Source organism: Heptranchias perlo, chromosome 27 (assembly GCF_035084215.1).
Source record: "Heptranchias perlo isolate sHepPer1 chromosome 27, sHepPer1.hap1, whole genome shotgun sequence".
Classification (NCBI taxonomy): domain Eukaryota; kingdom Metazoa; phylum Chordata; class Chondrichthyes; order Hexanchiformes; family Hexanchidae; genus Heptranchias; species Heptranchias perlo.
In genome coordinates this window covers 41,591,991-41,602,960 of record NC_090351.1, presented here as the reverse complement: position 1 = coordinate 41,602,960, position 10,970 = coordinate 41,591,991, and the positions used below count along the sequence as shown (strand labels likewise).

At 46.3% G+C, this 10,970-nt stretch overlaps 1 protein-coding gene across 1 annotated transcript; it reads left to right on the top strand.

Annotated features, from left to right (window-relative positions):
• The first annotated feature begins 6,509 nt into the window (after positions 1-6,509).
• LOC137344659 (putative uncharacterized protein DDB_G0282499) lies at positions 6,510-10,438 on the top strand. Its single transcript, XM_068007784.1, has 5 exons — positions 6,510-6,591; positions 7,729-8,142; positions 8,199-8,223; positions 8,842-9,296; positions 10,416-10,438. Exons 1-5 carry the CDS (start codon positions 6,510-6,512, stop codon positions 10,436-10,438), a joined length of 999 nt encoding a protein of 332 aa, XP_067863885.1.
• The last annotated feature ends 532 nt before the right edge of the window (positions 10,439-10,970 follow it).

The following is a 10,970-nucleotide window of genomic DNA, read 5'->3' as shown; positions in this document are numbered from 1 at the left end:
CTCGGTTTGTGAGACCGTCCCTCGGTGAGAGAGACCGTCCCTCGGTGAGAGAGACCGTCCCTCGGTGTGTGAGACCGTCCCCCGGTTTGTGAGACCGTCCCTCGGTGAGAGAGACCGTCCCTCGGTGAGAGAGACCGTCCCTCGGTGTGTGAGACCGTCCCCCGGTGTGTGAGACCGTCCCCCGGTGTGTGAGACCGTCCCTCGGTGTGTGAGACCGTCCCTCGGTGAGAGAGACCGTCCCCCGGTGTGTGAGACCGTCCCTCGGTGTGTGAGACCGTCCCTCGGTGTGTGAGACCGTCCCTCGGTGTGTGAGACCGTCCCTCGGTGAGAGAGACCGTCCCTCGGTGTGTGAGACCGTCCCTCGGTGAGAGAGACCGTCCCTCGGTGTGTGAGACCGTCCCTCGGTGAGAGAGACCGTCCCTCGGTGTGTGAGACCGTCCCCCGGTGTGTGAGACCGTCCCTCGGTGTGTGAGACCGTCCCTCGGTGAGAGAGACCGTCCCCCGGTGTGTGAGACCGTCCCTCGGTGTGTGAGACCGTCCCTCGGTGTGTGAGACCGTCCCTCGGTGTGTGAGACCGTCCCTCGGTGAGAGAGACCGTCCCTCGGTGTGTGAGACCGTCCCTCGGTGAGAGAGACCGTCCCTCGGTGTGTGAGACCGTCCCTCGGTGAGAGAGACCGTCCCTCGGTGTGTGAGACCGTCCCTCGGTGAGCGAGACCGTCCCCCAGTGTGTGAGACCGTCCCTCGGTGTGTGAGACCGTCCCTCGGTGTGTGAGACCGTCCCTCGGTGTGTGAGACCGTCCCTCGGTGTGTGAGACCGTCCCTCGGTGAGAGAGACCGTCCCTCGGTGAGAGAGACCGTCCCTGGGTGAGAGAGACCGTCCCTCGGTGTGTGAGACCGTCCCTCGGTGAGAGAGACCGTCCCTCGGTGTGTGAGACCGTCCCTCGGTGAGAGAGACCGTCCCTCGGTGTGTGAGACCGTCCCTCGGTGTGTGAGACCGTCCCTCGGTGTGTGAGACCGTCCCCCGGTGAGAGAGACCGTCCCTCGGTGAGAGAGACCGTCCCTCGGTGTGTGAGACCGTCCCTCGGTGAGAGAGACCGTCCCTCAGTGTGTGAGACCGTCCCTGGGTGTGTGAGACCGTCCCTCGGTGAGAGAGACCGTCCCTCGGTGTGTGAGACCGTCCCTGGGTGTGTGAGACCGTCCCTCGGTGAGAGAGACCGTCCCTCGGTGAGAGAGACCGTCCCTCGGTGTGTGAGACCGTCCCTCGGTGTGTGAGACCGTCCCTCGGTGAGAGAGACCGTCCCTCGGTGAGAGAGACCGTCCCTCGGTGTGTGAGACCGTCCCTCGGTGTGTGAGACCGTCCCTCGGTGAGAGAGACCGTCCCTCGGTGTGTGAGACCGTCCCTCGGTGTGTGAGACCGTCCCTCGGTGAGAGAGACCGTCCCTCGGAGTGTGAGACCGTCCCTCAGTGTGTGAGACCGTCCCTGGGTGTGTGAGACCGTCCCTCGGTGAGAGAGACCGTCCCTCGGTGTGTGAGACCGTCCCTGGGTGTGTGAGACCGTCCCTCGGTGAGAGAGACCGTCCCTCGGTGAGAGAGACCGTCCCTCGGTGTGTGAGACCGTCCCTGGGTGTGTGAGACCGTCCCTCGGTGAGAGAGACCGTCCCTCGGTGAGAGAGACCGTCCCTCGGTGTGTGAGACCGTCCCTCGGTGAGAGAGACCGTCCCCCGGTGTGTGAGACCGTCCCCCGGTGTGTGAGACCGTCCCTCGGTGAGAGAGACCGTCCCTCGGAGTGTGAGACCGTCCCTCGGTGTGTGAGACCGTCCCTCGGTGAGAGAGACCGTCCCTCGGTGAGAGAGACCGTCCCCCGGTGTGTGAGACCGTCCCCCGGTGTGTGAGACCGTCCCCCGGTGTGTGAGACCGTCCCTCGGAGTGTGAGACCGTCCCTCGGAGTGTGAGACCGTCCCTCGGTGTGTGAGACCGTCCCTTGGTGAGAGAGACCGTCCCTCGGAGTGTGAGACCGTCCCCCGGTGTGTGTCCTCACCTTCAGGAGTGGAGAAATTCGGAATGAAATGCCTTTTATCTGCTCTATAACTTCACCCCTTGTGTTCCTGAGCTCTTTGTTAATTTGCACAGCCTGAATATAGGAGGCACTGAGGGGGACGTCCGACAATATGCTTTTATTAAATAAACAAAACACAAATACTGCCATGAGTTACAAAGCTTTAGGATGAAACCGTCTCCAATTCAATCTGGAGTTGACGTAACTGTACCTGCACATACATCAGCACCAGTTTTCTGTACATTCTTGCCGTAAGCTATAGATGGTTTAAGATGTATTCTTTCAAGCAGAGAACTGGAGATCTGTGAGTCCCTCACAAGAGAGGCTGCTCAGGTTACTTTGGGAAAAGATTCTTATCTTACTGCCAGCAATCTGAATTTTTTAAATAGAAAAGCAACCCCACGTATTTTTTTAAATCGATCTCCTTCTGATTTTTTTTTGAGTTTAGTGTTGAGGTTTCGTTAATGTATGATGCGTTTTGATAGAGTAAATAAGGAGAAACTGTTTCCAGTGGCAGGAGGGTCGGGAACCAGAGGACACAGATTTAAGATAATTGGCGAAAGAACCAGGGGGGAGATGAGGAGAAATTTTTTACGCGAGTTGTTATGATCTGGAATGCGCTGCCTGAAAGGGCGGTGGAAGCAGATTCAATAATAACTTTCAAAAGGGAATTGGATAAATATTTAAAGGGGAAAAATTTGCAGGTCTACGGGGAAAGAGCAGGGGAATGGGACTAATTGGACAGCTCTTTCAAAGAGCCAGCACAGGCACGATGGGCTGAATGGCCTCCTTCTGTGCTATAAGATTCTATGATTCTAGGTCATGAACGATTTTATTAACAGAGACTATTAAGATGAATTTCACAAAGGAAACATACATTTTTTGCCCCAATCTTTTCCCTTCCTGATGATGTTGGTTACAAGTCAACTGACTCCAACAGAATGTCTCGAGTATCTCACCTGAAGGCCATTCTTGACTGCAGCATCAAAAAGAGCGAGTTAACAGAGTGAAAGAATGAAGATTATGTGAGCATAGATGGTGTTGGACCAAACATTTGACCATGAAAGGCGTCAAAACCAATCCCTCTGTTGTCCTCACCTGATATCCACATATAAAGCCATACCTGCAATTTCTGGGAGGGGGGGCCATTTCCTGGCCTGAGATCAGTGAAGCCCCCGGGGAAATGGTTTCTTCGGGGACTCCCCTGGATCTCCTGTCGAAGTTATAGCCGGAGATGAGCACCCTAGTACAGGGGCACAGTGATTAGTGTAACCCTCTCACTACTGCCCTACCTGCGATCAGTCACTTCACCACAGACTTGCCTCGCTTGTGTGGCTGATGGCCACAATAGCTCACCAGGAGAGCTGTAAATATGGATTATAACTGGATGGAGTTTTGGGTATCATGGTTATAAAGGCACCTCAGGCTTCTGTCTTCTAAGTCGTGGTTACCTGTGACACTATCAAGTAAATTCCCCAGTCCCAGGCTTCCAGAGGGAGGTGAGCTTGAAGGGAGAGCAGATTGGAGAATTGGCCAATCCTAACCCACACTTGCTCCGTGCTAGGAATGTAGGGTCAGTGAAATTACCAGTATGGATGTACTGAGAGTGAACCTTTTATACCAAGACTCCAGGGCAGTTTGTAAGCCCAACTCACTTAGCACCTTGATTCTTGCAACATCCATTGGCTCCCTGACCATGCCCCACCCCTCCCCCCCGGCCCCCAGTATTATTGTTAATCTTATTCTTGGGGTGTGGGCACTGCTGGGAAGTATTTATTGCTCATCCCACATAGTGTGGGACTGGAGTTATGCGTCAGCCAGAGCAGGTTGGAGAGGGGAGGGGCGGCAGGTTCTGTTATCTGAAGGACATTAGTGAATCAGTTGGGTTTTTACAACAATCTGGCAGATTTCTTGGTCCATTTCACAACTTGCCATGGTGGGATTCGAACTCACAACCTTTGGGTTATTCATCCAGTAACATAACCACTAGGCTACTGCACGTTATTGCAAAATCCCCATCCTCATTTGCAAGTCCCTCCAAGGCTATACACCTCTGTCACCTCCTCCAGCCCGACATCTCAGATTACACAATCTGCTCCTCCAACTCGGCTCAACAGCGCACCCCGCCATCCTCCGTTTCACCATCAATGGACCAAACCCGGCCTGTACCCCGGGATTCTCTCTCATTCCTCCTTGGCCCGACCTTCAAAACTTACTCAAAGCCTCTTCAACCACCCCATCGGTCCCTTCCCCTCAGTTTGCTCCAAGCTCCTGCTTGTTGTTTGAGTGGATTGGGACGTCTCGCTCTGTTTTTTAAAAATTTGTTCATGGGATGTGGGCGTCACTGGTGAGGCCGGCATTTATTGCCCATCCCCAATTGCCCTTGAGAAGGTGGTGGTGAGCCGCCTTCTTGAACCGCTGCAGTCCGTGTGGTGAAGGTTCTCCCACAGTGCTGTTAGGGAGGGAGTTCCAGGATTTTGACCCAGCGACGATGAAGGAACGGCGATATATTTCCAAGTCGGGATGGTGTGTGACTTGGAGGGGTACATGCAGGTGATGTTGGTCCCATGTGCCTGCTGCCCTTGTCCTTCTAGGTGGTAGAGGTCATGGGTTTGGGAGGTGCTGTTGAAGAAGCCTTGGCGAGTTGCTGCAGTGCATCCTGTGGATGGTACACACTGCAGCCACGGTGCGCTGGTGGTGAAGGGAGTGAATGTTTAGGGTGGTGGATGGGGTGCCAATCAAGCGGGCTGCTTTGTCCTGGATGGTGTCGAGCTTCTTGAGTGTTGTTGGAGCTGCACTCATCCAGGCAAGTGGAGAGTATTCCATCACACTCCTGACTTGTGCCTTGTAGATGGTGGAAAGGCTTTGGGGAGTCAGGAGGTGAAAGGGTCTATTTAAGGTTTATTCTTGTTGTTTCCTCAGTGTTAGTTTTGCTATCTCTGTTGGATGGAAAGCCCAAGTTTAATTACCTGACAATAGTTCCAAATGTGATTCTACTGCCTGAGTTATCAATCACATGACTGGCAGAAGGATACTATAATGCAGAGATCCGGAGAACTTCATTGATTTGTTTATAATGTGAGTTAATCCGCCCCGAAGGCATTTCGTTTGGCTCTATGTGTAGGTTGTAGCCAGTGAAAAGGTTAAAGTGTAACTGACTCTTGAAGTTTAGAGAGCATGAGATTTCTTTCTCTCTTTTGTTACGAAAGTGATGGGCAGGAAAAGACCAGCTGGTCCATCGAGCCTGCCCCTCACTCCTGGAGCAATGTGACTGAACGCTTCCTGATCCCCCACAGGTGTGTGATCTCCGGGGAGAGGCAAAAAACAGAAAAACCCAAGCCCAATAGAGGAAAAATAGTCTGAAAAATTTCTCTCCGTCCCCCTCAGATGATTGAAACCAGTTCAGGAGATCACATGGACCAAGTGTTCTCTATAAAGATACTGACCTTCTCTATGATGCGATCTCTGCCCCAGTCAGGAAACGGTCCAGCTCCCTCTTGAAGGCAGAGAGTCGGCTCCCACCACACCAGCCGGCAACACATTCCAGAGGCTCACTGCTCTTTGGGCAAAGGGGAACCGCCCAACACCCAGTCTATTCCCACTCTGTGTAAATTAAATGCAATGAAGCCCTTTCCTAATTTCATGCACCTCATTCGAATCGCCCCTAAGTCTAAAGTAAATAGATCCAGCTGTTTAAACCTATCTGAGTAACTAAAGCTAGGAATCATTCCTGTATCTCTCTTCTGAATCTTTCTATCTATCTATCTACCTTTCTATCTATCCTTCTATCTATCCAACTATCTATCTAACTATCCATCTATCTATCTAACTATCTATCTATCTATCTATCTATCTATCTATCTATCTTTCTATCTATCTATCTATCTATCTATCTATCTATCTATCTTTCTATCTATCTATCTATCTATCTATCTATCTATCTATCTATCTATCTATCTATCTATCGATCTTTCTAACTATCTATCTATCTATCCAATCATCTATTTCTCTATATATCAGGTTAATGGCCAGCTGACCCAGTATCTCTGGTAACCCAGAGGTCATGAATCAAATCCCACCTCGACAATTTGTGAAATTGAATTCAATAAATCTGATAATCTGTGGGCTGGTGACGAGAAAATCTGTCAGATTGTCGTAAAATCCCAACTGGTTCACTAATGTCCTTCAGGGAAGGGAGCCTGTCGTCCTTACCCGGTCTAGACTATGTGTGACTCCAGTCCCACACTCCAGTGTTGACTCTTAAATCCCTCAGGGGAAACAAAGGGTTTGACTTTAATCCCATCCACTTGGTGGAAATTAAGTGGGCAGGTAATTAAAATCGACCTGGTGACTTTCCCGCTGCTTCATTTTGAACCTACTCTTCTGATCGGGCAGCAGAGAAACCTGCCTCAAGCCACCCGGGTCCTTCTTCAAATGTGCAAATCGGGCTGCGATGACATCATCGGATGCAGATTGCGATTTTAACTCCAACATGAGCTGGGAAGTTGCTGCCGCTTCCAGCCAGTTAAAGTCAAGTGAGAAGAGGATCAGACACAGAGTGGCTGTTCAAGGTGAAGGTTTTACTTTCCTTTATGGGGCCCCACAAGGAAAGGTTAGGCCTCCCCTGTCCTGGACTCCCCACTTCCTGCGAAACCCTGGCTCCCACACTTACCGATGGGCAGTCAAGGGCTGCCTGAATTTCCGCAGATTGGGAGCTGCTCCTGAGTCAGGTGGAGCATATTACTGAGGCCCGTCGGTTACAGTCTCCACGGCCTCATACTGTGGGTGGGCAGGAGTCTAACTGAAACCAACAGTTTCCCACCAGTTCAAATCCCCCTTAGGGCGGGGCAGTAAATATTACCAATGTCACCCGCACCCCAAGAAAAAAATTAAAAATCTATTGTATATCAATCCATCTGTCGAAATATTCTTCCACCTCCCTTTGTCTATCTATCTAAATATTCATTGATCAATTTATCTATTTACCATCAACCTGTGTATCTGCTCACAGTACCTACCTATATAAACACAGACAAATCACAGCGGCCCTGATTTTATGCCTCTTCATTCACCAGCCCCTGATTGTGGGTCCACTCATTTTAATGGGTGATTAATCGCTGGCTGTTGAATGTGGGAGTGAAAGACTCCAGTGCATGCTTTAATGAACATGAACACACAAAAGTGAAGGTACAAAAGTGCATGTATGTACTGAGGTTCTGCAAATGACCGTGCACAGACTTCACAAATCTTAGCTGTGTGCACAAATTGGCACAACTACCTGGCACAAGCCTTAATGATAATTATTTAATTGTAAGTGGCTGAATATTAGTTTTTATGGGAACGTGTGCTTGAGAATACAACCCTGGTCTTGTATTGTACTGAGCTGCAAACAGAGATGGGTTTTCTGTCATCTTACACTTATAAAGATCACATTCTGCACTTAATTAAAATGATGATATATCCTCATCACAGAGATTCTGCACTCCAGAAAGATTTATTAATTCTTATGCTTCAAGGCTGGGAGTTGTATCTCCTCTGTAACATACAATATCAAGGTTGCTGCATGCCTAATCGTTGGGCGGTACATCAGTCTGTCATCTTGCCACGCTGACTACTTTGAATTGCCTGGCTATACCTGAGCCAAACACTAATGCAACTCATTGTTAATTCAGGTGATCAGGATGGCACCAAGTGCTCTACAATTCTAATCAGGAAGGGAGGGAAAAGATACAACAACAACTGCAGAAGAAAAACAAGTAACATCAACATCATCAACAACATAAACATCATCAACATCAACATCAACACCAACATAAACAACAACATTAACAACAACATCAACATCATCATCAAAATAAACAACAACATCAACAACAACATCAACATCATCAAAATCATCACCAACATCAACAATATCAACATCAACAGCAACAGCGTCAAAATCATCAACATTGACAACATCAAAATCAACATCATCAACAACATCATCATCAACATCAACAACATCATCACCATCAACAACATCAACATAATCATCATCAACATAAACAACATCAACAACATCAACACCACCATCACCAAAATCAGCAAAAACAACATCAACATTATGATCAACATCAACAACATCAACAACATCAACAAGATCACCAACATCAACAACAACATCAGCCACATCAACATCATCATCAACATCATTAACATCATCATCAACATCAACATCATTAACATCATCAACATCAACAACATCAACATCAACAACATCAACAACATTAATTTCAACAACACCATCATCAACACCAACAACATCAACATCATCAACAACATCAACAACATTAACTTCAACAACATCAACATCAACAACATCAACATCATCAAGAACATCAACATCATCATCAACAACACCATCATCGACATCAACAACATCAACATCAACATCAACAACATCATCAATACATTAACATCATCATCAACATCATAAACATCATCAACATCATCATCAACAACATAAAAAACAACAACATCAACATAATCAACAACATCACCAACATCAACAACATCATCAACATCAACAATATCAACAATATCAACAAAATCAACAGCATCAGCAACATCAACAACATCAACATCATCAACATCATCACCAACATCAACATCAACATCATCAGCATCAACAACATCATCAACATCATCAACAACATCAACTTCAACAACATCAACATCATCAACATCATCAACAACATCAACACCATCATCAACATCATTATCAACACTAACATAAACAACAGCATCACAAACATCATCAACAACATCAACACCATCATCAACATCATTATCAACACTAACATAAACAACAGCATCACAAACATCATCAACAACATCAACACCATCATCAACATCATTATCAACACTAACATAAACAACAGCATCACAAACATCATCAACAACATCATCATCATCAACATAAACAACAACATCAACAACATCATCATCAACATCAACACCATCAACAACATTGTCAACATCATCAACATCATCAACATCAACATCAACAACAACATTAACATCAACAACATCATTAGCAACATCAACATCAACATCATCAACATCATCATCAACAACATCAACATCAACAACAACATTAACATCAACAACAAAATCGACATCAACAACATCAACATCAACAACAACATCAACATCACCATCATCAACATCAACATCATCATCCATATCAACAACATCAGCAACATCATCAACATCAACATCATCATCAACATCAACAACATCATCACCAACATCAACATCAACATCATCAACAACATCAACATAATCATCAACATCAACATCAACAACATCAACATCATCAACAACAGCAACATCATCAACATCAACAACAACATCAACAACATCAACATCAACAACATCAACATCAACAACATCAACATCTTCATCAACATCAACATCATCATCAATAATATTAACATCAACATCAACAATACCATCATCATCAACAACATCAACAACAACATCATCAACATCAACAACATGATCACCAACATCAACAACATCAGCATCAACAACATCAACATTAACATCATCAACATCATAATCAACATCAACAACATCATCAACATTATCAACATCAACAACATCAACATCAACAACTTCAACATCAACATCAACAACAACATTAACATCAACAACATCATCAGCAACATCAACACCAACATCAACATCATCAACATCAACATCAACATCAATATCATCATCATTAACATCATCAACATCATCAACATCATCAACAACATCATCAACAACAAAATCGACATCAACAACATCAACATCAACAACAACATCAACATCACCAACATCAACATCAACATCATCATCCATATCAACAACATCAACATCATCATCAACATCAACATCATCATCAACATCAAAAACATCAACATCAACAACATCATCACCAACATCATCATCAACATCAACATCATCAACATCATCAACAACATCAACATCAACAACAACTTTTTGCATTAATATAGTATATTTAATGTAGAAAACCATGCCATATTGCTTCTCAGAGGCATATGAAAAATAAACACCAAGCCAAAGAAGGAGATAGTAGGATGGAGAACTAAAGTTTTTTTACAGAGTGTCTTAAAGGAGGAGAGGGTGGTGTGTAGGAATTCCAAAGCTTGGGGCCTAGGTGGCTGAAGGCACGGCCTCCAATACTGGGATGAATAGAAGGAAGGTTGCACAAGAGGCTGGAGTGAGAGGAATGGAAAGTTGAGGTGATGGGGTTGTTGTGCTGGGATTATTTACTCCTAAACTAGGGGTGATTTTGTGTTTTGTTTAGGGTCAGCCTTGGCTCAGGCTTAGCACTCTCGCCTCTGAGTCAGAAGGTCATTGGTTCAAGTACAACACCCAAGACATAAGCACATAATCTAAATTGACATTTCAGTACTGTTCTGATGGAGCACCGCATTATTGGAGGTGCTATCTTTCAGATGAGACATTATACCGAGACCCTGTCTCCCCTCTCAGGTGGACGTTATATGATCCCAGGGCACTATTTGAAGGAGAGTAGGGGAGTTCCAATATTTATCAACAACAGCAACTTGCATTTATATAGCACCTTTAACATAGTAAAACATCCCAAGGTGTTTCGGAAGCAAAATACTACGAATGCTGGAAATCTGAAATGTCCCAAGGTGTTTCACAGGAATGAGACAAAAATTAACAACGAGCCAAAGAAGGAGATATTCGGACAGGTGACCAAATGCTTGGTTAAAGATGTACGTTAAGGAGGAGAGAGATGTGGAGAGGTGGAGAGGTTTAGGGAGGGAATTCCAGAACTTAGGGCCTAGACAGCTGAAGGCACGGCCGCAATTGGTGAGGCAATGGAAATCAG

Bases quoted from the DNA above. Each gene is read 5' to 3' on its own strand.
- LOC137344659 (XM_068007784.1), top strand. From the start codon at position 6,510: ATGACATCATCGGATGCAGATTGCGATTTTAACTCCAACATGAGCTGG. The intron at 6,592-7,728 runs GTGAGAAGAGGA...TTGTTAATTCAG, and splicing joins TTCCAGCCAGTTAAAGTCAA to GTGATCAGGATGGCACCAAG. The intron at 8,143-8,198 runs GCAAAAACAACA...AACATCAACAAG, and splicing joins CACCACCATCACCAAAATCA to ATCACCAACATCAACAACAA.